Source organism: Larus michahellis, chromosome 3 (genome assembly GCF_964199755.1).
Source record: "Larus michahellis chromosome 3, bLarMic1.1, whole genome shotgun sequence".
NCBI lineage: Eukaryota > Metazoa > Chordata > Aves > Charadriiformes > Laridae > Larus > Larus michahellis.
In genome coordinates, this window is record NC_133898.1 from 130,453,275 (window position 1) to 130,479,030 (window position 25,756).

Genomic DNA, 25,756 nt, shown 5'->3' on the forward strand with positions numbered 1-25,756 from the left:
GGGTCACGCTCATCCTCCTCCTTTCGATCGCAGGGCTGAATTTGCCGCCTGCATCCTAAATGCGTGGAAAACCCCAGTTATTCTGCACGAGACAAAGGCCCTGTCGTTCTTGGGCTGTAATTAAGCAAATCGGGCATATGCTTAATTTCGGTGGCTTGCCAAATTAGAGCCTTCCCGACTGCACTGGCCCTCGGAAGAAGTTTTTTTCTCCTCCGCTGGCACCGTTCTTAGTGGCAGGGACGTCCTTAGCAGAGGAGGCTGCAGACCTGAATATGTGTTTTAAGCGAATACGCTGTTATTTGATCACTGCTGTGATACAGAGTGGGGATGAAGCCAAGGTGTGAGAGGCAGAGGAAGGTTGCCCATGGTCAAGGAGCACCCTGACCCGCTCCGGGACCCGCTGCCCACACGCTGCCCGGGTTTATTCCCTTGCAGGCGTTGGATGGCTTCTTCTTCGTTGTGAACCGCGAAGGGAGGATCGTCTTCGTCTCTGAGAATGTGACCGGCTACCTGGGTTATAACCAGGAGGAGCTCATGAACACCAGTGTCTACAGCATCCTGCACGTGGGGGATCACGCCGAGTTCGTCAAGAACTTGTTGCCGAAGTCTCTAGGTAAGAAGACCCTTGAGGTGGGTTTTTTAATCAGCTGGTGCTTGGAGAGCACAGTCAAAAATGCCGTTGTGTCTTCAGTGATGCTGGCCTTATATTTTTTTTATTTATATTTTTATTATTTTTTTAAAATACTGTTTACTGTGAAATTCAGAGCTATACCCAAGCCAGGTCACGCCCCATAAATCTTTGCCTAGTGAAATACATCCAACCAGTGAAAAATCAATATTAGATTTTGGAATAAAGAGCTGGTGGATGGCAATATTCAGGTCATCTTCCCTTTGTCTTCCTCTACTAAGGAGACTTTTGGCTCATGGGTGGGAAGAACCGACTCATCTGCCCGAAGTGAGGGGCACATGTAGGAGCTTTAGGGAAATGAGGAGGAGGATTTTGAGGTGTTGATTTGGGGCGACTGAGCCCGTTGGCTTATCCCAGTCCATTTAAGATGTCCTCCCAGCCGGAGGGGGGATTGTCCCCAGCTGGTTTCAGAGCCTGAGTATGTAGCGTGGGGACGTGGTGCGCCTTGGGGTGTGAGAAGGTCACGGTCCAAGCGGTGAGCTCACGGTGGTCACCCTACATCGGGACAATGAAGAGTTGGGAGGGTGGGAGGACGCATCGCGTGGTGAAGGCACTTAGCGGGGTGTTAGAAGCAACCAAAGCAGAAGGTTCTATTCATTGACTGGAGATGAGCGTCCTCTGGGTGGCTGCCGCTGGTGAGACGTCACTGATCCCTCATCCACTCACACCTTTGAAGAAATGCAAAAGGAAAATGAGCCTTTTCCAAGTATCCTGACTTAAAAATAGTTTTGTTTTGCTTTTTAAATTCGTACTTGTCTTCCTTCTGGGTAAATACAATGATGTGTTAAACCACCTAAATCTCCGGGCACTCATCAGATCGAGCCTCTGGAAGTTCAGGCATCATCTTTTCCCTGTGGTTACCCAGCTTAAGGCTGTGTGTTCTGTATTTCCTCGGATGTTACCAGCCCCTCAGCTTTTCTTGTAGATCAGGTTGCAGGAAAACTTGATAACCCGCTGGTGGCAAAATCACTTGGGTTGAATACAGATACCCATGACGATGCTGTAGAGGGTTAGCAAAATCTTTCAGCTGGTGCCCAGGGGTTTTTGGAAAAGCCACGTTATAGAAAAAAATCAAAGGGGAAAGTTTTTGCTGCTGCGGTACCAGAAGGTCTCGCTGCTGAGTTACCGCAGAAATGGGGAGGAAGCAAAGAAAAAATTAACTTCTATGGAGGTGGTTGGCTGGACTTGCTGGAGGAGTCTCGGGAGCGTCACTTTGGAGGGATTTCAAGTACAACAGGAAGAGGCAGGAGTCTTCCCAAGCTCTGGAAGTGACTCACAGACCCTGTGCCTCAGTTTCCCTGCCTGTAAGATGGAGATGATAGCACCTACCAGCGATGTGAGGAGCGATTCATAAATGTCAGCACGATGACTCCAATGACGATGTGTTGATCTCAGTTGGGGTTGGAGGTGCTGTTAGGGCCTGGCTGGAGGTGTCGGTCTGGGCACGGGCCCTTCAGCAGGTCTGAAGGTGTCCTGGCGGGGAGGGCTGTGCCCCCACTCCGCTCTCGGCTCGTCCCTGACCTGGGCAACGAGCTGGTTTCTTCCCCCATCCTGGTGCTTTTCCTTCTATCCCCTTGTCCAACGGGTCCTCAGGAAGTCCGGGGGGTGGGGGGGCATGGCACAGCTCCTACTTCCCCCTGTACTGGGCACCGGTGAGGCCCCACCTCGAGGGCTGTGTCCAGTTTTGGGCCCCTCACGCCAAGAAAGACCTTGAGGGGCTGGAGCGTGTCCAGAGAAGGGCAACGGAGCTGGTGAGGGGTCTGGAGCACAAGTCTGGTGAGGAGCGGCTGAGGGAGCTGGGGGTGTTCAGCCTGGAGAAGAGGAGGCTGAGGGGAGACCTTCTGGCTCTCTACAGCTCCCTGAAAGGAGGGGGTAGCCAGGGGGGGTCGGGCTCTTCTCCCAAGGAACAGGCCATGGCACAAGAGGAAACGGCCTCAAGTTGTGCCAGGGGAGGTTTAGGATGGATATTGGGAACAATTTCCTCCTGGAAAGGGTTGTGAAGCATTGGAAGAGGCTGCCCAGGGCAGTGGTGGAGTTGCCATCCCTGGAGGGATTGAAAAGCCGGGCAGACGTGGTGCTGAGGGCCATGGGGTAGTGGTGGCCTTGGCAGTGTTGGGTTGATGGTTGGACTTGATGATCTGAAAGGTCCCTTCCAACCTGGGCAATTCTATGGTTCTGTGATTCTAATAACTCTTCTCTTTTCTCCCAGTGAATGGAGTCCCTTGGCCTCAAGAAGCGACCAGGCGCAACAGCCATACCTTCAGCTGCAGGATGCTGATCCGGCCGCCCGACGAGCCGGGCGCGGAGAACCAGGAGGCTCGTCAGCGCTACGAGGTGATGCAGTGCTTCACCGTCTCCCAGCCCAAGTCCTTCAAGGAGGAAGGAGAAGGTAGGGGAGAGCATCCTCTGCTTCCGACCCTGCCTTTGGGGTGGGGACCACAGTGCGGGCAGGAGGAGGACAAGGTGGGGATGGCAGTGCAGGCAGGAGGACCAGGGTGGTCAAAGCAGGCAGGAGGAGGACTGGGGTGGAGGTGGCAGTGCAGGCAAGGGAAGGACCAAAGCGGGGACCAGGGCAGGCAGGAGGAGGACTGGGGTGGGGATGGCAGGGCAGGCAGGAGGAGGACCAGCCACCACCCCACAGGGCTGCCTGGTGGGACTGGTTTATTCCTGGTCCAGCGCAGACGATGCCCGGCACGGGGGAGACAGTCGGGGAGATGCCTGAAGTTCGCTGCAGCTTCTCGCTCCCCCTTCCCCTCCAAGCTGATGCCCTCCGGCCATCCCGGCTTCTCTGGTCCTCCGGAGCTGCTTGCAGTCAGTATTCCTTAAGGAAGGAGCAATGTTTTATTACCCACCAAAGCTCTCTGGCTGCAGCACCTTCCCAGCGAGTGACGTGGGTGCCCGACACCACACCTTGTGCCTTCGCCGCTGCCAGACCACGGTGCTGCCCGCACGTTTTTGGGCTGAGTGAGCTGCCTGCAGGCAGATCTCTGCCCGGGGACTCGGGACGGGCAGGGGTCCCTCAGCGCCATGGGGACCGTCGCTTTCCTGCAAGTGGCCTAACTCTCCTTTCGGTGTCCCAGCTATTATTTTCCAGCGCATTAGCTGGATTAATCCATCGCAGTTTATACAGGCGATCATGACTGGAAGGAATAAATTATGGTATTTTATGACCAAATACTTTGCCTGAAGCCGACAGTTGCTGGCTTTTAGTGCTGACTTTTATTGTACAATACTGCCAGATCCAAAAAGCCTGTACAATTAATTTCTCCAAGCACTGGAAACCTCTTTTCCAGCAAACTTTATGGAATTTAGATAGAGCCTACTTGCTTTGAAGGGCCGGAGGATTGCTTGGGGTAAACACTTCCAGGGCAGGACGTGGCCATCAAGCTCAGCAGTGGTATTCTAATTAAAATGTTAAATTGCAAGCGGTGATTGTAACGTCTGATTTTCGTGTTCCCGGTCCCTTCTCCTGCTTTGGCAGATTTCCAGTCGTGTCTGATATGCATTGCGAGACGATTACCTCGACCGGCAGCCGTCACCCCTTCCGAATCCTTCGTGACCAAGCAAGACACCACAGGTAACATCCCAGCGATGCCGGGGAGTCCTGGCTCCGGAGGATTTGTTGTCCCCAGGGGTCAGAGGCCGGCGGTGCAGTGCAGGACCCCATAGCGTGAGTGCGGTCCTGTCCTCGCAAATGGCAGTGCTGCCTGCTAGGAGTAACGTGGTTGACACCTCAACTGGAGGCCCCTCAACTGAGTTGACGCCTCAAGTGGTCCCATACACCAGACCCACGCCCTGCACGCAGCCCCTCTCTGCTCCCTTGGATTTTGGGGTGCGGTTGAGGTTGCTGATTGATGGGAATGAAACAGTCATCAGCTTTCAGATTCGGGTTTGCTCTTGGCCAAATACTGCTTTCTAACCATTCTGGTGACCTTCTTTCTGGTAGTTAATCATCACCCTGGACTTCCCTGCAGCCTGAAAATCCTTAATGCATGTTTTCTCTGCTCCCTGCTCCCTGCCCATGGCTGTAAAACAGCCAGCAGAGCTGCCTGGTGTTTCATGTCGAGGGAGAAAGCAGGCAGCGGGTCCTGCTTGGAGAACCCCCTGGTGTGGGCACGGTGGCTGGCAGGGTGTCCCACCAGGTGAGGATGTGAATCTGGGGACCTCAGCCCTGGAGCAGCGAGGGTCCCTTCACACAAAGGTGCTTCTTGTTGGGTTTTGTGTCCGATTCGGCCGGCCAAGGTGTGTGTAGAGGTCGGTGTGTGCTCCAGAGCAAACTCCTTGAATCTCCATCTCCTTCTGGAGGACATCCATGTGTGCTCCTGCCACTGCTGCCTCACGCCAAATAGGACGGGGCTTCATTTTTCCACACTTACGGACCTGTGTGTGCTGAGGGACTTCTCATGCTGTGCTTGAGTAACGTGGCTTCTCTCTCTCCGCCCAGGTAAAATCATCTCCATTGACACCAGTTCCCTGAGAGCCGCCGGCAGGACGGGCTGGGAGGATTTGGTGCGGAAATGTATCTACGCTTTCTTCCAGCCTCAGGGCAGAGAGCCATCTTACGCCAAACAGCTCTTTCAAGAAGGTAACGGGCTCCTCTTCCTCGCTGGCGCGCTCTCCTGCCGAGCAGCGGGAGCTGCAAGGAGAAGCCGGAGCGTGGTCCTCCTTGCCGGATAAATGCGTTCTGGAAAAACAAATGCTGCAGTAATAATCACAGAGTGCCAAAGGGAGAGGGGAAAGGGCTGACTAACGCTGGAGAAGCTCCTCCGGCCGGGAGGTTCCCTCTCACCCTTCAGGAAATATAGAATTGAGACAAATATGAGCGAAATGTGATTATTTTAATTTTTTTTTTCCTGTGCCATCCGCAGACGCCGTCCTCGGTGTCTGAGCAGAAGAAGCGGAAGCTCTTTTTGTGAGCGTCTTTGCTCTCTCGGCTCTTTCATGAGCATCTTTGCTGCGTTGGCTCTTTGCTGAGCATCTTTGCTGTGTTGGCGAAGATGCTCACTACAGGGATCGGGAGGAAGGCAGGAGGCAGGAGCAGGAGGTCGCTGAGGCTCCGGGGAGCTGTAACTCTGCCAGGGCTGCAGCGGGCAGCGTCCTGCTGCACCCCCCCAGCCTGGCTGGGCTTCGTCAGCTTGTGGGTCGTACACTGGTGATTGAGTGACAGCCCCTTCGGAAGGTCTGAGCACTCAAGGACGGTGCTGGGTGGATTTAGATTTACCCACTGCAGGACGCGGATTTGGAGCTGGAGGAGCAGCCGGGAGGATTTCTGTGCCGCTGTGGTTATTCGTAACCCTCTCGTTTTCTGGGTCTGCGGGGCTAGCCAACGTGCAGCCTGTGGTTTTGTTTGCTGGGAAGGTGGTTGACCTGTCAGGTCCTCCCTCACTGCTCTCTCCATCCTCCTCCTGGTGCTTGCAGGGTGTTGTGGGTTCTGGCTGGAGTTTCTGAGGGAATTGACGTGTTTCTGGTTGTCTCCTCCAGTGATGACACGCGGCACGGCCTTCAGCCCCTCGTACCGATTCACCCTGAGCGACGGGACGGTGCTTAGCGCCCACACCAAGTGTAAGCTCTGCTACCCCTCCAGCCCGGAGATGCAGCCCTTCATCATGGGCATCCACGTCATCGACAGGTACGTCCCCACCCTGCCGCTACCGAGCCATGCCAGTGCCCGGGTGGGCAATCCAGGAATCAAAGGGCCCATTCCCTACTGTGGAAGGGGATCCACTGGTGGTCTGTGGTGCTGGTTTGGAGATGTGATTCCCATGAGGGAGCTGAAAACCAGCCTGATGGCAGCTCTGTTGCTCTGGATTATTCTTGTTTTGCAAAGAGGTGGCCCCGAGAGTTCAGGTGGAGATTTATAGACATGCTTCAGGTTTCTGCCTTGCCCTGGAGAACTTAAAATATTTGGGGAGGGAGAGGCTCTGACAAACTGGCGGGACAGGGGGAGGTGAGGCTGTGGGCCTGGGCCATGCTGGGGAAATGTGAGGGGGCTGGGGCGGAGGGGAATGCTGTCGGGGCATGGTCCTCCTCCAGCCGTCTGGGAATGTAAGACCTAGAGAAGGTGATGCCTTTGGGGTTTAGCTGGTGAGTGGCTGCAGTCCCAAGGAGCCTCACATTTCTGGAGAGATGCTAAAGCTGCTGCACTCCATCCGTGCCGCTGAAATGGATCCAGAAAGTGCTGGTGGAGATGGGAAGGTTGAGACCACCAGGGCTTGCGACCTGCTGCTCTCCAGGCTTCAGAGCTCTGCAGCATGGATTGGGGGCAGGAGCTGCCGGAGCAGCACTAAAGGTTTGGGCAAAGCCTCCGGTGACTTTTCCTCTCCTTTTCATCTCCTGCAGGGATCACGGCATGCTCTCGCCCCAGGAGAACACTAACTCCGCGATGTCCCTTCCCCGGGTCAGCCCCTCGCTGAACCCCAGCATCTCCCCGGGACAAGGCATGGCCTTGCCGCCTTCCATCCCTCCCTCCAATGGCAGCATGTTGGCCACCAACGTGAACCAGCAGCCAGGCGCCGGCCTCCACAACAGCAACTCCAGCACCAGCCAAACCAGCTTTGGATGTTCACCTGGGAACCAGATAGGAGCCAATGTTGCCTTAAGCCAGGGACAAGCCGGTCCCCAGAACAGTAACCACACTTTGAACCTCAATAGCTCCCCCATGAACAGTCCAGGGATTACCCCACCACAGTTCATGTCTCCGAGGCATCGGGTCAGCCCAGGGCTGGTGCCCCGACCCAGAGTGCCCAGCAACCCCTTCTCGCCCACCATGCCCACCATGCACTCCCCCGTGGGCATGGCCAACAGCGGCAGCGGGGGCGGCGGTGGCACTGGTGGCGCCAGACCCTTTCCCAGCGCCCCCATAAACTCTATGCAGGGGCTGACGGAAGGTCCCAGCACGCCGGTGGGCTACTCCACGCCACCCCCCGTGCTGAGACAGCTCAGCTCCCAGAGCTCGCCTGGCCGCCTCGCCATGCAGCCCATGAAAGCGGAGTCCAAGGACAGCAAAGAGATCGCCTCCATCCTGAGCGAGATGATCCAGTCGGACGGTGGGTCAGGGGATGGCAAACCGCTGGACTCGGGCATGCTGCACGCCGGCGATCGGCTCTCAGAGGGGGACAGCAAGTGCTCCCAAGCCACCAGCCACAAGCTGGTCCAGCTCCTGGCCACCACGGCGGAGCAGCAGCTTCGGCACGCCGATGCGGACACGAGCTGCAAAGATTCGTTAGCCTGCGCGGGCACCGCTGGCACCTTGGCCTCCAGCAACCCTCCCAGCAGCACCTGCCCTTCCTCCCATAGCTCGCTGACCGAGCGGCACAAGATTTTGCATAGACTCCTTCAGGAGGGCAGCCCTTCCGATATTACCACTCTGGCCATGGAGCACGAGAAGAAGGAGAATGCCCCGAACCCTGCCACCACCCCCACGGCTCAGAGCCAACTGCCAGGAACCCCAGACATCAAACTGGAGCCAGACGCGCTGAAGAAAAAAGATGTCAAGGATCACCAGCTCCTGCGCTATCTGCTGGACAAGGACGAGAAGGAGCTCGCTGCAGCCCCAGCGCTGAGCCTGGACGACGTGAAGGTGAAGGTGGAGAAGACGGAGCAGATGGAGCCCTGTAACACGGCCCCGGTGCCGCTTGCCAAACCTCCTGCCGCAGAGGAGGTCAAGCTGGAGACGCAAGGCCAGGTGAGTTGAGCCATCTGCAGCCACGTTGGCGGGATGCTCTCAACAAGTCGCGTTTTGGGGGCAGTTGCCCCCAAACTGCTGGCATGCTCCTTCCACAGCAAGGCGGTGGGGCTGGGAGAAGCATGGGGAGATGCCCTGTGGCTGCCGCAACCTTCCGCGCTGGTGCCACCTCCTCCAGCACTGATGCTACCTTCTCCAGTGCTGGTGTCCCCTCCTCCAATGCTGGTGCCACCTCTTCCAGTGCTGGTGCCACCTCCTCCAATGCTGGTGCCACCTCTTCCAGTGCTGGTGCCGCCTCCTCCAGTGCTGGTGCCACCTCTTCCAGTGCTGGTGCCCCCTCCTCTAATGCTGGTGCCACCTCTTCCAGTGCTGGTGCCCCCTCCTTCAGTGCTGGTGCCACCTCTTCCAGTGCTGGTGCCACCTCCTCCAATGCTGGTGCCACCTCTTCCAGTGTTGGTGCCACCTCCTCCAATGCTGGTGCCACGCTCTTCCAGTGCTGGTGCCACCTCCCAATGCTGGTGCCACCTTCTCCAGCACCAGTGCTATCCCCTTTTGTCCAGATGTTTCACATTTTGGCAGCTCAGATCTGCAAGGCAATGGTGGGAGGGAAAGGGAGAAACTTTACTGAGGTGTATAAAAATGAGAAAGAGACGCAGCACATCGCTGCAGGTGGTGGGCTTGAGTGAGGAGAAGACCACGTGCGTGTTGCCACGCAAAAAGGTTCTTAATTCTGCATCTCTGGGCACATTCAGGGCTCGTGTCCCAGGGAATTTTCAATCCCTCGCCCTCTTGTTGGCTGAGATTAGCAATTATGTGGGCCTTTTACTTATCCTAAAAGTATTATTAAATTGAATAATCCAGTGACAGATCTCTGCAATAGAGATTTGGGTGTATAAATATTCATTACACGCAGCTATGAATAGAAGAGATTTCTTACTTTTGAAAGCCAGGGGAGATGGTAACATGGATAAAGCTGCTTAATCCTTTTTAAGCAAAGAGAAGAGAGCGGCTGACATGAAGAGCAGGGCTGATCGCCTCCTTACTGACTGCGGCAAATACGGCTGCCGGCGTTTGGAGATACGGGATGAATAACAGCGTTCGGAGAGCCTGGAATGACAAATACGCAATAAGTCTTTTAATAAGGTTAAGGGCTCGGAAGTCGCGGTCGGTTATCCTATAGGCGAGTGGGAATCGAACTCCTTACCTCTTTCTATAATGTACTTTCCTGGTATCATCAGCTCGCTGGATGGTACGTCCTCCCCCATCATCTCCCATTTGAGATCCATCATCTACATTAACGGAAATTGCCCCCAGATTAGGAAGACCCAAGTCAAGATGTGCTTATTTTGGGAGGCACGTTGGAGCTTGCAGGTGGGCAGTGAACCTGGTACCCACCAGTACCCACCGGTGAGCCGGGTTCCCACCGCGGTGCTCCTGCATCCTGCTGGGAGATGCGCAGGCTCTTGGATGGAGCCACCCCAACCTACTTTCATGGATCTGGGAGCGTGTCGAGGAGCTTGGTTGTAGCTGAAATTAGGCAAAATGCCAGGGCATGGGAAGAGCTTTGCTTGCCTGGTCTCCCAGACATCCACGTGCAGGATCCACTTGCCGGCCGGGGGTGCAGACGCGCTCCTTGCTGACCATCAGTGTTGGTTCCAGGTGCACCATCCTTCATAGAGGGCAGAAAGCCCTATTACTTTAACGAGGCTGTGCTAGCTAATTGTGCTCTGCTTGCAAACAGGCACGCGGAGCTTGGATGACTGGAGCCTGGATGCGTTTGTAAGCCCCTCTCTGGCGCTGTTGGAAGCAGACGAGCATTTTTAGGCTCCTTCGTGGCTTTTTGGTTCCAAGTATCCCTCCCCAGGCAGCTGGAGAGTGTCAGGATTATACATTGCACCGTACCGAGTGCTTCCAAAGAGTTAACAAAAGAGGCTGGAGGGGGTTTGCGGAGTCTTAAAATGGATTTTCCGAGGAGTGAACAACCCCTCACTGCTCAGCAGCGAAGGACAGAGTTTCGTTTCCACGTGTTTTCTCTTACAGGCTGCGTTGGTGCGGCGTGGGGAGGGGCAGCTGCCATTGGAAATGAAATCTAGCACCTGCTGGATTTTTGTTTTCATGTGTGGTTGTTGTAAAAATCAAAATGTCAATTAGGAGCAACGTTAATTGTGGGGCAGGCTCTGCAGCATGTCTTCAGCCTTGGAGGAGTCATTTCCTTTCTGGATGTATCCTATGGAAACACCCCAGGTCTGCTCCGAGCCACCTGTTCATGGGGTGAGAACAAGAAATATTTGGGTAGGACTTGGGAAAGAGCTAATAGGAATTACAAGAGTTAAAAAATAATGGAAGGAAAAGCTTGAGCAGGGTTTTGGAAGGGCTCTTCATCCTTGTGCTTCAAGGCACGAGCTGAACTTCAGCTAGGTGAAGAGGAGACTTTTCCTTCAGGTCAGATTGTCTTCTCTCTGCCCTTGGGCATGATGCTGGGGAGCAGGTAATGCTGCCTGCACATGGCAGAGCTCCACCGCGCGTGCATGGTGGGGTCCAAAGAGAAGTCATGGATGCCCCACCACTAGAAGTCTTCAAGGCCAGGTTGGACGGGGTTTTGAGCAACCCAATCTAGTGGAGGATGTCCCTGCCCAGGGCAGGGGGTTGGACCAGATGATCTTCAAAGGTCCCTTCCAACCCAAACCATTCTGTGATTCCATGAAGAATAAAGTTTTACCTTCTTTTTCGTTTGCTTTTCGGTCTGAATCTGCATTTCAGCTTGTTTTCACAAGCAGGGTAGAATCCTTTTCTCGAAAAGAAGAAAAAAAGACGAGTGATGACAGGGAGTAGTCGATGGCTTGGGAGGAGAAGTCGCTCTACAGGAAGGTCCAGCCAGGGATGAAGGTTTGCTGGCTGGGTACCACCTGGAAGCACCTCTTTCCCCTTCGCCGAGCTGATTTCACATGTGGGGCATCCCATGAGCCGGCTGGGCGAGGGATGAAGGGCAGAGATAAGATCCTGTCCCTTGGTTTGCCTTTTGGTTGTCTCTGGTTTTGGAAGCTTGTTTCTGCCAGGAGATGGAGGTTTGGGGAAGAAGCAGCTCTTCAGAAATATTCAGCCACCCTGAGCCTCCATCCCTCGTGCCGTGGGTTTTCTCGCCCATTTGGGGACAGAAATAGGTCCTGGAGATCAGAGCTTTCTCTGAGCAAGACTGGATGGCCTCAGCTTCTCCAGCCATGTGTTTTCTGGACATGGAGGAGAAATAAAATACCCGTTAAAGTGGGCACAGATTCCAGGTGCAAGTTCAAGTGCTCCAGAAAACAACTGATCCCGCCCTGCTCCCGCCATGTGTCCTTCGTTCCCACCTCTCCGTCCTCCAACCTCGTCATAAACCCAGCGAGCAACGCAAGGACTTCACTGCTCTTGTTTTATCTCCACTTCATGTCCATGTTGGGTACCTCTGTGCCCTTCTTCTCCCTCCGCCTCCAGAATGACCTCCCTGCTGGAGGAGATGGAGTCAAGATGTATCTCGCTCGTTACCGTGGATGTCTCCCATTTGCTTCTGTTCTCTTTGTTTTGCAAACTTGAGCTTTAAAGAAATGCTGCTTGGCCAAGAAATTGCATTATTTGGAAGAGCTGAGAGGTGCAGCCTGCTGCAGGAGTTGAATTTGCTGCATTTAGTTCTCTCTGTGAGACAGGGTTTAGGAGAACATTCTGGTTCTCAGAGCTCTGGGCTTAGGATTTGATGGAAAGGATACGGGTGGGGGGAAAGAAAAAGACTGGTTAGTCCGTTATAAATTGTAATTTGCATAAATTGTATAAATTGTAAAGTGCTCGTGGGGCACTTTTCGTCGTCAGTGTTGTCTAAACACCATTTAATTCACAAAACGCTGCTGTAAAGGAAAAACCAGCGCGTGGCCTGTCATGTGTATTGAAAATACCAATTCATCTGCCCCGGTGCTGCCGTGAGAGTGTAGGGAAGGGGCAGAAAGAGCAGGGAAGGTCGAGAAGGAAATGTGTGCCACGGTGAGGGGCGTGAGCGGGGTCTCTCGGCTCTCGGGTGCAGGACTGGGCTCGTGATTCCAATGGAGCCACCGTTGTTGGAGGGTCCATCCCAAGGTCCATCCACCGCTGCGGTTGTCCTGGCAATTCTCTGACCTTCGTACCATTTGCCATCCGTGGAGGTGAAACTGGAAGCGTCTGCAGTGGCAATTGGGATGGCACCGGTTTGGAGGCTTTTAGTTGAGATACGAAATATTTCCAGGCTGGGATTTAGGGAGAAGCTTCCCATGATTTCTTCTGGCAAGGGACAAAGCGGTCACCGTGGGGAGAGGTCTTTAACGCTGCTACGTGAGCCGGGGAAGGGCAGAGCCAGGATCCCAATTCCTGCCCAATTTCTCCATCTTCTCCAGACCGGAGCTTCATTCCCTTTATCAAATGCAAAGATTTTCCCTCGTGCTATCGAGTTTTCTATTAATTACCCCGTGTTTATGGCCAGGCTTTCCCTAACGCCGAGGGGGGGCTCTTCTGGAAGCAGTATGCGTCCTTAGATTTTAACGCGTTTGGTTTCCCTTGAGATATTTTTTCTTTTTTAGCCAAAGCTCATTTATCTCAGCCCTTTTAATCCCAACCTGCTGCTTTACAGCGCCGCTGTTACAGCCGTTGCTGCAAATCCCTTTCCCAGTAACTTTCCCATTTATTTGGGTCCCCGGGCTAAACCTCTACTCTTCCACTCTTAGCGCTGATGAAGGCTGGAAAAGCTGAATGATATTTTACTACCCCATTGAGGGTAATTACATGCCCGAGGCCGGTGTTGGTTTTGGACACTTGTTCCAAAAAGTCACTTCTGTTTCTTAGAAAAGGCCATTTTTTCATTATTATACTTTCAGCATAAGCATATGTGTATTAACAAAGCAAATTATCTCCCGTTTTAAATAGCTGGAGGTTATATATACTGTTAATAATTATGCTAATTGCAGCGTGTGAGCATCTCAAAGCTGTCACTGAGGACCAAGCTCTGGGGGGGGGGGACAGTCCTTGTCCCCCCAGGCTCAGTGTCCGGCCAGGCAGAGGGATGCGGGGCCGGTTCTCCATCCATGCGAGATGCTGGGTGTTTCGGCAAGCGAAGGGCTGGGGGGAGCAGCGTGGGGGGGCTGTGTGCTTGTGAAAGCGGCGCTCGGTCTCGCTCTTTGGGCTGAATCACCCAGCCGTGGTTTTTTTATTTTTTTTCCTTCCTTAGTTTGCTGCCGAACTGGAGCAGCTGGACCAGCTCCTGCCCTCGCTGGAGAAGGCGGCTCAGATGCCCGGCTTGTGCGGACCGGAGAGGAGCGAGAGCGGCATGGCCGGTGTCACCGTCAAACCGGAGATGCTGGCAGCCCCCCTGCAGCCCAGCACCGCTGCCAGAGCCCCCACGGGACTCAACCGTATGTGTCCGCCGCCGGGGAACACCGGCACTCGCCCCCCACAACAGGGTCCCTGTCAAGGGGTGGGAGGGGAGAGTCTCCTCCGTCACCAGCTCTCCTGGGGTATCACCATCCCGGATCCGGCCGTGGTGATGCTCCGGGGGACCTGAGCTTTTCTGTTGGGTGCAAAGGTGGTGGCGCTGAACCCCGTGGGTCCCCTGCAAAAAAACCCAGCGGTGACGTGGTTAAGAGGACAGGATACCGTCCCCGCGAGACCTGCGCGGTGGCGAGGGAGCAAGGCAGGCTCAGCCGGAGGCGTTGGAGGTTTGAAAGCATCGCTGTTATTTCCAGACAGGGGTTTGAGACTCGGTGTGCCCCGGTGTAGCGTCAGGAGTTTTTTCTAGGTACCAAAAAAAAAAAAAAACCAAACCAAACTTGATTTTTCTCCAAAGCGAGCAGTTTTACCCAAGTGAAAATTAGGATTTCTCTCCTGAAGGAGCCTGCGGGCAAATAATAAATTCAGGGTGTTTTGTAGCAAAAGCTTAGGTGGAGCCCATGGCTGGAGGCTGAAGCTGGGGCTCCTCGGGATGGGCTCCCCTGGGCTGGGCAGTTGCAGGCACAGCTATTCCCCCCAAACTGCCCGCATCTGCCGCGGGGAAAGCAAGCTTTTACCCCTCGCAGCATAAATTTGCCCAAATAACTGCACCCAGCGGCTCCTGCCATCGCGGCGTGCTCGGTCGGAGCCCGCGCCACACCCTTGCTGTGATGGATGTCCCCGTGCCAGCCCCAAGCCCGGTGGCGTGAGGGATGCTCGTCTGTCCCCTTTGGTACCGCAGCATCCCCATGGCAACATGCCGGAGCCGATCCCAGCCCCATGCGGCTTTTCCTGTCCCACGCTTCATTTTTCATGGATATAATTATCTGTCGCATCCCTGTATCGCTGCCGCTGCAAATCACACCGAGTCTCGAATGCTGAAGTGCAGCTTTCAGAGCAGAGGGAAGGAAGAGCGAGCGGCAGGACAGGGCCCAGTATAAACCAGTTAGCTGCTGGTCCGTATCCTACCCAGGGAGGGATAATCGTCCTGTTACTTGCTCGGCAAATGGAGATGAGGAGATTTTGGGTCCCAGCCCAGCAAGAAGCCCGCGGGGCAGCTCTGGGATATTTTTGGAGGGGCTTGGGTTGCAAAAACAGAGCCTTTAAAAAGGTTCGAGCATCGTAGGAGAAGGAAAAGCAACGTGGTGGTGTGACCGTGGCCCAAACCATGCCCTGAGAAGGGGTGAAACCACCCTGGGCACTAAGGGGAGACCCTTCAAGGGCAGCACAGCATCGTGTCACCGAGCAATGGTTTGCAGGTCTTGTAACTCCCCCCAAAAACCCTCTGCAAGCTGCAGGTGGGCTCCGGAGCGAAGTGCCGTGGGCTGCAATGTCGCCCTGCCTGCGAGAAGTCGCAGGGGAGGAGTTTGGGGTCTCAAAAATTGGAGCGTGGGCTCACAGAAGGTGTACAGGGTCGGGCGTAAGAGATGGATGCTGGAAGGGTGATGAGTGACGGCTGCGTTGAGCCCAGAGGCACCGGGGAGCCGTGCTGTGCCTCTCCTCCGGCGGGGAGGTGTCTGGGAGGTGAACAGGAGCTGTCAGCCCCGCGGCTGTAGCCATGGACCACTTGACCCATCACCTCCGAGCTGAATTCATCGCGCCGAAGCATATTGCTCAAACCTAATAGCTCCTTGCCAAGGACCCGCTTGTCCCAGGGCTGAGAGGGTTGGTACCTTCAGCAGCGGGGACACTCGTAATGCTCCGACATAATTAAGAGCAGGGCTTCTTCCCTTCGGAGGAGAGGGAATCCTGCCTCCAAGTGGGTGGGGAGGACGAGCAGGGTTGTGGCAGGGGCTGCAGTGCGAGTGCTTGGGATGCCGACTGCTGCCCTCCTGGGTTACAGCCTCTAAAATAGCACTTACCACCCGGGAGACCCACCGCGAGCCTCGCTGAAGGCGCTGCCGCCGGGTTTAACTCCTGCGGGGCGGCAGCGACGCACCCCGAGCCGGTCCCCGAGGATTCAGTGGTGCTGCTGGCTGGGAGAGGGGTTGCCAACAGCCACAGCTGGTGGCCACCCGCTTGCAAGGCTGCCTCTTACGTTCATTTTTCAGCTCAACATGAGCAGTTGAGACGTGCTCCCTGATGGCAAACAGCGCCTGAACTTGCAAAAAACCCTGTCTAAATAAAAATTAGGATAACGCGAGGCCGAACAACATCATTTTAATTGATCTAAAGCCAGCAGGTGATAGATGAGGGCCGCGGAGGCAGGAGGCCAGCACGGGCAGCATCGCTGCCGAGGCTCCCAACTTGCTGCCAGGCATAAGGGGGGGTCGCGGCTCCTGCTCCGGGGCCCCCCGCGGAGGGAGCAGAACCTGGTTGATGTGGCTACATGGAGCGAGGGAGCTGCGCTTCGGCTCTCACTCCGGTCCCGATACCCTCCTTTTAGCAGCGTTCGAAACCTCTCTATATACCTTAGGTGGATGCAATCCCCCCCCACCCCATCCTTTCTTATGTCTGGTTGATTATTTTTAATTGTTACGCCCAGCTGATTATTTTAAGCTCCTGCTACTGGTTTTTGGGTGCCAGCGTGGCTCCTGCATCCCCGTACCCTCACACAGCGTGGCCCAGCACGCAGGAGCTGTGTCACCTATCGCATGTGATCCTGGGGATGCTTCCCCGGGGTGGCTGCGGGTGACCGAGCCACACCTGGGACCGAGCTTTCAGCTTTAGGCGAGGTGACATCCCACCACGAGCCCCTTCTTGCCCTCCAAATTTACCCACGCTGGCTCCCTTCCCGGCGGGGCGAGGAATCTGCTGAGCGATGGGGATCTTGAAACGAGCCTTGGGGAGAGAACTGACTTGTGCATTTTTTTTCTTTTCTTTTTATTTTAATAACTTGATGAATCCCTAGCGATGCCCAGCGGGCAGGGTGTGCAGGCTGGTCGGCCCCCCTTTGAGTTCTGCGACCCCTTGGAGCCAGCGCAGCTGAGGCCGGTTCCTTGTCCTGCGAGCAACGGCAGCAGCCCGCACGCCCGCGGGCCGTCCCAGCAGGGCAGGGGCACGGTGACCGCACCAAACCCCTTCCCGCCCGACACAGGTACGTACAGCCGCGGCATCCGCTCCTCTCCACCTTCTCCGGGTTACGCTCCGGCTTTTCAGGAGGTCCCAGGGGAGAAAAGGCATTGCAGGGTGGAGCTCGAGTATCGCTGTTCACCAGCAGCTTTTCACAAGCAGCGAGCTTCCAAGCCGTGTTTGTTCTTTTCTCTTTTTTCACATCGGTGTAATTTCAGACAAAAGAAAGACTTTTCTGTCCATCCCAGCTCCCGGGGAGGCAGTTGGAGGAGGCTGAATCCCTCACCCAAGCGGTGACAGCAGCTCAGGTTCCCCTGGCGTTGGTCGAGGACAGTGGGATTGAGCGCACCCTCAGCAAGTTTGCCCACGACTCCAAGCTGTGTGGCACGGTTGACACGCTGGAGGGAAGGGATGCCATCCAGAGGGACCTGGACAGGCTGGAGAGGTGGGCCCATGCCGACCTCATGAAGTTCAACCGGGCCAAGTACAAGGTCCTCCATCTGGGTCAGGGCAATCCCGGGCACAAACACAGGTTGGGTGAAGAATGGATGGAGAGCAGCCCTGAGGAGAAGGACTTGGGGGTGTTGATGGGTGAGAAGCTCCACAGGAGCCGGCACCGTGCGCTGGCAGCCCAGAACCCCCCCGCAGCCTGGGCTGCATCCCCAGCAGCGTGGGCAGCAGGGCGAGGGGGGGATTCTGCCCCTCTGCTGCGCTCGGGGGAGACCCCACCTGGAGCACTGCGTCCAGCTCTGGGGCCTCAGCACAAGAAGGAAGTGGACCTGTTGGAGAGGGTCCAGAGGAGGCCCCGGAGATGCTGGGAGGGCTGGAGCCCCTCTGCTGGGAGGACAGGCTGAGAGAGCTGGGGGGGTTCAGCCTGGAGAAGAGAAGGCTCCGAGGAGACGTTATAGGGGTCTTCCAGTACCTGAAGGGGGCCTACAGGAAGGATGGGGAGGGACTCTGGATCAGGGAGTGTAAAGGTAGGACATGGGGTAACAGCTTCAAACTGAAAGAGGGGAGATTTAGGTTGGATATCAGGAAGAAATTCTTTGCTGCGGGGGTGGTGAGCCCCTGGCCCAGGTTGCCCAGAGAAGCTGTGGCTGCCCCATCCCTGGAGGGGTTCAAGGCCAGGTTGGCCGGGGCTTGGAGCAACCTGGGCTGGTGGGAGGTGTCCCTGCCCAGGGCAGGGTGTTGGGACTGGGTGATCTTTAAGGTCCCTTCCAACTCGAACCATTCTGTGATTCTGTGAGGTTTAATTTCCACAAGGCTGGGAGCACGGGTGGTGTGTCAGGAGATCTGCAGAAGCAACAGTCTCACCTCACCTTGCTGAAATTGCCAAGGGCATAACACCGCAGACCTCACCATTTTGGCAGCCCGGGCTCTGGAGGGCTCTGGATGCTGCTTCTCTGCCTTCCTCCGTTTCCCTCCATGCATCAAGGGATGCTAAACATGATCTGGAAGAGGCAGTAGGGGAGTGGGGCTGCGTGACAGCCTGAGTGCAGATGAGGTGCAGAAAGTAAACGACCCAGATCTCATCTTCTCATGACTGTGGCGTGGGACTAGAAAAGCTACCGGATTCATCCGATGTCCCCTTTCTGATGGTGGCCAGGCTCCAGGAGAGCGTCAGCCCTGCATCCCGCATACCGTTCACCTCGGAGCACGGCTCTGGCCCCGCACTGGGGTGGGACTGCCACGGTCCCCACCAGCCCACGGATGCAGGACGCGCCTGGCCGGGTCGTCGTCACTCCAGGTATCCCTGCACACAACCCGTCCCTCTGAATCACGTGGAGCTCCTGGTTTGGGCAGCTTCTCTCAACAAGGACAGCATCACACGAGAGCTTTCATCCTCCTCCGAGGCTCCTCCAGGAGGGGAGGCAGAGCTCAGCCCTGCGCATTGTGTCGTTGCAGCAGTTGCAGCTACGTAATATTTTACATCCTGCCCTGGTACAAGTTAAGCCACGGCCGGGACCGGCTGCCTCGAGGAGGGTCACCCACACCCAGTGCTCAGGAAAATCTGTGACCTTCAGCATCAGTGAGCCTGGGGACCGTTGTGGGGCGAGCCGAGGAAGGACTGGGGACGGGCTGCACCACGACTGTGCCACGAGCCTCCTCGGCCTGGCTGGAGCTGCCGTGGCCGCTGCTGGCACCGCCAGGATCTGCCTGTTGCCAAGCAACCTTAAGGCTTTTTTTAAGGAATTTTGAGAAATAGAGGAGTGCTTGGCAGGAGCTGCTATGCCGGTGCGTGCACTGGGGTGCGGAGCATCCCTGAACTGGAATTCCCACCCCTCCTTCCCCTTAGGGCTCTTATTTTCTCTTTTTTGAAACAAACCCCATGGTCCGGGTGGCACGTGAAGCTGGTGGCTCCTTGTGACAACATCGAAGACACCAGGCACTGGGTAATCAAGCAAATAATGTATTTTATTGGGAAAAGAATCGGCACAGCTGAGAGATTTTCATCTTTGGCAACCGCCTTCATCAGCAAAATCTCTTAGAAACTCAGGGTTTTGGCATAGGGGCGGCCACCGATAGCCCATCCCGACGTGACGGAGATGCCACCCCGGCCAGAAATGTGCTTACCCCTCCGGTTTCCATCTCCTGGATCTCCACGGGCTGGTTCAGCTGATGTGCCGTTTGATCTTCGGTCCCAATTCCAGTTTCAAATGGGATGATGTAAAGTCTCCAGCCTCGTAAATCTCTCTGTCCTGGGCTCGAGCTCCAAGTTCTGCTACAACTTAATTTAATTGCGTTGGCTCCTTTCCTTCTGCAAATTAACTTTTCTCCAGAAGAGAGGCAGAAGATGCTAATGGGTGTGGGCTATTTTTTTAAGCTAAAATCCGTGGTAGTAACAATTTGCCTTCAAGAAGAAACCCTCTAACTTGCCTAAATTTTGAAAATCTTGCTAGAAATGTGCTGAAAAGGGAAACGTTTTTATAGCATTTGCACATGCTGGGTTCGCAGGGTCATATGTATCTGCTGGGTGTGCAGTATCCGCATGGATTTTCACCCAGAAGCTTGTGCTTATGATTAATGGTTGGGAAACCACACCTGATAGCTCTACCTTTGGGTTGAAAAGAGCCCTAACTGGTGAATTTTGGCATCCCTTTTAGGGATGTTTTAGGACACCGTTGGCATCCCGTTGCTCTGAGCTTGCCCAGTCTCCCCGGCAGTGCCCGAGTCCTGCCCACGCACTAACTTTTCCTCCCCCCATCCTCTTTCTTTCCCCCAGGAATGCCTGAGCTGGAGATGGGGGTGCCGGATCACCAGTTTGGACAGCCGGGAATGGGGGAGCAGATCCCCTGGACGGATAACAGCATGGCGGCCATGAATCGAGGCGCGCTCAATAAACCCGAAGAGTAAGTACTGTGGGGCTGGTGGTTTTCCAACCTTTCCCAGGAGAACATTGGGATGTCTCCTGTCTGCGTCAAAGAGACGTGGCCTTGCTTTGCTGCCTGCCTGGAAGCCCGGCAAGTGCAAACTGGGACGAGCATGACTGCCCATCACCGTTCAGCAGTGGTGGTTGCTGATGGTGCCATAAAGTGCTGGGACACGGGATGTGAAGGGTGGTACAGTGTGAGAGATGACATCCGTTATCTCTCTAGGGACAAGCATGTGAGTAGACAAGGAAGGTGGGTTGGGGGGCGACGTCCAGGCTATGTCTGGACCTGAATAATCCCATATCGTCGTAGAATCATCATAGAATCATCATGGAATGGCCGTATATCCATGGCAGAGCCAAGGATGCTGCAAATCCCCAGTATCCCTTGCCAGTGCCACAGCCAATATTTGGGCTGATGTTCTCCAGCAACCCTTCTTGCCAAGGGCAGTGGTGGGATCTGGAGAACCACGGGATGGTTTTGTGGTTTTGCAGTCCCCATGTGCTTGGCTTCAGCTAAAACGATCACAGCTTTAATCCAAGGTCAAATAACCCCCTCCGGTCCTCTGGCCACCTTTTTTGGGTCCGTGCCCCATGGAGCAGCCAAGGGGTCATCCCCTGTCCAAAATACAAGGTCACTCCTTGGCTATAAATGGGTTGGAGGAGACCGTGGGTCAGATATTTTGGGACGGGAGGTCAGAAGGGTGGCGAGCCCTGCTGATGGAGCTTGGCGGTCGATGTCCTGCCAGGCAAGGGGCACCCCAAAGTCCTCGCCGTGGCAGCAGAGATTGTGGAGATGGATTTGATGAGGACAGGAGGTGAATCTTCCTCCTGGCCTGGGGAGGGCTTCAGGTGCCTGGTTTAAGAGCCAGCACTGATGAGCTCCGCACGGATCCTCCTGCCAAAGCCCGGCCCTGTTTTGCGGAGAGGCAGAATTTCCTCTATTAATTAAAGTCTTTAGCAGATGAGCTCAATCTCTGTTTTCCAGTCGTGAAGAAGACACATGTAGGAGTTGTATCTGAGCAAGCCGGTAGCCAAACATCTTTTTCTCGGGGCTAAATTTGGATTAATTTCTAAAAGCTCTTCGCTCAGCCCAAGAAGAGAGTTTCCTAAGCGGTCTCCGCTGCCGCAACTGGATCTTGGACTTCTGCTGGAAAGACTTAGCCTCTTGTTGCTTGAAAGAGCTGGGAGATAAAACAAATCCCCATTTAATTGAGCATTTATATCAGCCCGAGCCCTTGCCACAAGGAAGTAACTTCCCTTTTAAGCCTTGCCGGTGCCATTATTTTGTTGGGAAAAGATCCGTGGGGCACACCTGGCGAAGGGCAGAGCTGCTAGAAAAATCAATCTGTTTTTTAAGCTACAAATGTTCCTTAAAACGCTGCTTATGGGGTAAAAATGACCGTACCTTACTCGGGAGCCCTGTGCTCCAGGCACTGGGTCAGACTGGCTGGTTGGAGACATTTTTGTCGCCCCAGCCAGCACAGCTGGGAGGAAGGGAGCTGGATTTTCTTCTGGCTCACCCTTTGGCGTGAAGGTTGGGGTTTGGTTGGCCTGGAAGGCTTGGGACCTGTGCAGGTGTCAAGGAGGCGAGATGTTGGGCAGCAGCATTCCGGGACTCCTCGGGTGGGGAAAACATGAGGGGGTCGCTCCCAGGGGTGGTTTTCAGGGCAGAGGAGGTACCAGGAGACAAGGTGCAAGGTCAGATCGGTGGATCAGCGACACCTACCCAAAGCCTGGTGAGATGCGGAGGTAACAAATCTCGCACAGTTCCTGCATTTGGTTTCAACCACGCTTTAAAACTGCAGCCTGGGTAAAGTTTCACAAGGCAGTATTTGATTTTCTCGGCTTTGAGGGGGGAAAAGGCAAGAAAAACCATGCTGCGTGGTGGGACTTCCCATGGCTCTATCGGCTCCCAGCAGCAAGTTTGGGCTCCCCACCGGTGGAGCCACCAGTAGAGCCAACACATGGACTGGGGCCATGAGATGACAGCAAAATGAGAGGTGAAGGGCTGCTCGTCCTGGTGAGCATCTGTTCCTCCTGAATTGGGGTCTCTGGGCAGAGGTGGCTCCTGCCAGAGGTGGTGGGCAGGGGCAACACTGGAAGAAGCCGGTTCACAGCTCAGTTCCCTCTGGTTCCTGAGATCTGATGGAGCTCCATGGGTGAGACCTGCCTTGGCAGCATCTTGGTGGGATCTAACCACTTCCATCTAGTGGCGTAGTGATCAACCACAAAACCTCGCTTGCACTGCAGCCAAGAGAAGAGATTCTTCTGGGGAAAAGCCTCTGGACTTTGGTCCTCAAGACCTGCAGATATGCTACAACAGCGGAAGACACTCTCATCCTGGGAGATGCCTACAGTCCCAGCAGCCGCCTGACCACCCGACGGAGACCACAGTCGGAGCGAGCAGACAGTGCCTGCGGACTGCAAATATTACAGGATCGAAAATAATTATTTCAGCTAAGATCAAACCAGCAGATTTTTTGCTTTGAGGGTTGTAAAGTTTTCCCAGCTGGGAGGTTCATGTTAGCCAGAAGTGGGCTGAGGTCCTGGCCTTGTTTAAGGAGCTGGAGGTGCCCACATCTCCCAGCACTGGGTGTCCTGGGGAACTGGAGCTGCCTTTTTTAATTCTCACGTTCCCCAAATCCTCCTGTGCCTTTGCCTCTTGATAAAGCGGAGCGATTACAACAACCCCTCTCAGGCACAAGTGCTCTTGTGTCTTCTGCAGAAGAGGGACACCTTGGGTGAGGTCCAAGGCTTCTGGAACCAAGTCCAGGTCGCTGTTCTCGCGTGCATTCCTCTAATCCCCCAAGGTCAAACATGCCACCCGGGTCCCGATTTGGTTGCCTCAGCGCTGGCACCCCGTGCTGTCTGAGATGCTGGAGGTTTCTAGGACATCTGTGCAGGGCCAGCGACCTGCGCCCTTTCAGAGCAGCACTTGGAGGCCATGCCAGGGAGATGTTTTACAGGACCTCAAGCAGCGTTTGACACCATCTCTGCAAGTAGCTGTATTTCTCCTCCTCACCGCATGCAGAATCAGAGTTTTTGCCTTAAAAAAAGTCTGAATGATTGCGGGGGATAGAAAACCTTCGGATAGAAAACTGGGGACATGATGCACGCCGTCCAAGATCTCCTTCACCCCCCGTTACCTGCCTGGAGACAGCTCTGAACCCCACCATGGCACGGTGCTGGAGGAGAGGAGGGGTGGGGAAGGCTCTGCAAGCTGGATTGGGCTGCAAAGCAGGACACGCTGGAGGTTTATTTACTACGTAAAGGTTGTATTGTCCCCACCATCTCTTTATAAACCAACTTTTGCCATCCAGACAGAGGTCCGGCATGGGCTGAAGAGATGGTGCCCACCTGAATTTCTCCTCTGCCTGTTCATGTGGAGAAGAAGCCTGTCCTCCCCTCCCTCTGCAAGAGCGATGGCTGTGCAGTAAACTTGGTCCTTTGGTTTTGGCACCGAAAAACTGGGTTTGGTACAAGCAGCGAGTAGCAGGGACCCGGGCTGTGGCGTGAAACCAGCCCTGCTTTTCACCTCTGTCTCCTTGCTTCCCTCTCTGCTCCCACTCTGCAATTTAAGAAATCCCAGGGCCGAGTATCTCTTTTCCCTGGATTAGGCTGCGTGTGTTGGCTGCAGCGGTCTCGGTCGGATTGGCTTCAGTTCCTTACTGTACATCTGGTCCTCATCTGGAGCTAAAAGGATAAACATGTCTGCTGCTTGGGAACTGCTGGCATGTTCGAGCCCTCGCCTTTGTGCCTCGCTGCGAGCGTGATGTGCCACGGCTCTCTTCGTCGTGTCAGACCCAGCAAATCCGATTGACTCCAATTAGTCACATCATTGGAATGTCTCTCATTACATAGTAATCTTATTCCCAAAGAATATTGAGCGAGCGTTGCAGAAATCTTATTTTTGCAGCTCAAAGGTTCCCCTTTGCCTTCAGCTGCTTTGCTTCCAGCTGCTCCGGCTCCATCCAAGCCGCCCCGCTTTCGTGCCGGCAGAAGTTTTGCTCTGCCTCCCGCTGTCCTGCCCAAAAATGCCTGCGGGAAGCAAAGCCTGCAAAAGCACCAAAGTTTTCTTCCCAAACCTCACCAAAACGCTGTCCGGGCTTCGTTTCTTGGAGAGGTTCATCCTTACAAGCAGGTTTTGGCGCGGGGCTTGAGCTTGAGCGGGCTCAGCCGGTGTCGGAGCCGGGGGACGAGGCTGCATCCACGATGCAGTGGGGTGGGAGCGAGTCCCCGTGGCTGCGGGGGCTGCGTCGCTCGAGCATCTCCCAGCTCAGCCTCCTCCCCGCTTCGTAAACCTTAACGTGCCTCCTCTTGGCTTCTTCTCTCTGCAGCCAGTGCATCACCTCGCAGCTGGACGAGCTCCTGTGTCCTCCCACCACGCCGGAGGGTCGGAACGACGAGAAAGCCCTGCTCGAGCAGCTCGTCTCCTTCCTCAGCGGCAAAGACGAGACGGAGCTGGCCGAGCTGGATCGAGCGCTTGGGATCGACAAACTGGTCCAGGTAAAGAGAGACCCACTCCCGAGACTTACTGGAGGTCACATACGGGGCCAGAGGCTGAGGCTTGACATGAGCGTGGAGGAGGATTTCCAACATCTGGTGGTAACGGGAGGCCAGATGTGAGTGGGAACACACAAGCGCATCAGATTGAGAGACGATACTTAACACCCCGCCGTTCTCTCCCCCCGCCAAAAAAGCTGGAAAACAGCCCCATGAAATACAATATCTCGCTTCTCCGCTTCTCAAACGCGATCCCCCATGGGAGCCAGCAGCCTGGCAAAGAGGCGGCCGAGCGGTTTCAGCCCCGGGCGGCTCATGTAACGGGGAGAGCTGGCAGGCTGTCCCGCTTCCCCACCTTACCGGGGGGAATTAGGGCACGGAGGAGCCTTCCAGCTGGAATCCCACAGCCTGGGATTCCTGAGCCTGGGTTGTGCTGCCTAATAATATATCTAATGGCCTCGCTGGTATGAAACCGTGCAGCCCTTTACTATCAAGATTGGCTTACAGTGCAGCTGCCCTTCTGTCTCGGGTTGAACTGCAGGGAAAAAAAAAAAAATAATATGAGGTTTACTTTTAGTGGTGCTGTCTTACTGGGATAGCGCTGGGGCCCTGGTTTCTGCAGCTGAGCTCTGGCGGGGGACTCCCTGTTTGCAGATATCCGCGGGAGCAGATGCCTCCGAAGGATCCAGGGTTTCATAAATACCAGGGCATGGCAGGGGGAGAAAGCTGGCTGCAGGGGAGCTAGGAAGGGCCGTGGAAAATGAGACGGATCGCCTGGGATTCGTCTTTGAGTGGTTTCTTTTTCCGTGCCCCATAGCGCTCACACGCAGGCTTTTTCCAAAACAAGGACCAGAATCGAAAGCCTGTTAATAAATGCGACGTCCTAAGAAAGAAGCTTCTCGGAGCAAATCCCTACGGTTGCTCTGGGCTTCATCGTGCATCATTTAAGCCCGGAGGTGGCACATCTGCTTCTGTGGCCCTGAGGCGATGCCTTGCGCTGCGCTGCCGGGATGGTTTA

At 55.2% G+C, this 25,756-nt stretch overlaps 1 protein-coding gene across 11 annotated transcripts in view; it reads left to right on the plus strand.

Moving 5' to 3' along the window:
• Positions 1-25,756, plus strand: part of NCOA1 (nuclear receptor coactivator 1) — a 185,750-nt gene that overhangs the window by 150,838 nt on the left and 9,156 nt on the right. For all 11 annotated transcript variants that reach the window (XM_074582241.1, XM_074582245.1, XM_074582242.1 and 8 more), the window contains 10 exons: positions 436-613; positions 2,898-3,077; positions 4,170-4,265; positions 5,133-5,273; positions 6,170-6,317; positions 7,028-8,372; positions 13,594-13,777; positions 16,702-16,887; positions 20,086-20,212; positions 24,573-24,741. In XM_074582241.1, coding sequence (XP_074438342.1) covers positions 436-613; positions 2,898-3,077; positions 4,170-4,265; positions 5,133-5,273; positions 6,170-6,317; positions 7,028-8,372; positions 13,594-13,777; positions 16,702-16,887; positions 20,086-20,212; positions 24,573-24,741 — 2,754 coding nt within the window. The remainder of the gene's footprint in view (positions 1-435; positions 614-2,897; positions 3,078-4,169; positions 4,266-5,132; positions 5,274-6,169; positions 6,318-7,027; positions 8,373-13,593; positions 13,778-16,701; positions 16,888-20,085; positions 20,213-24,572; positions 24,742-25,756) is intronic.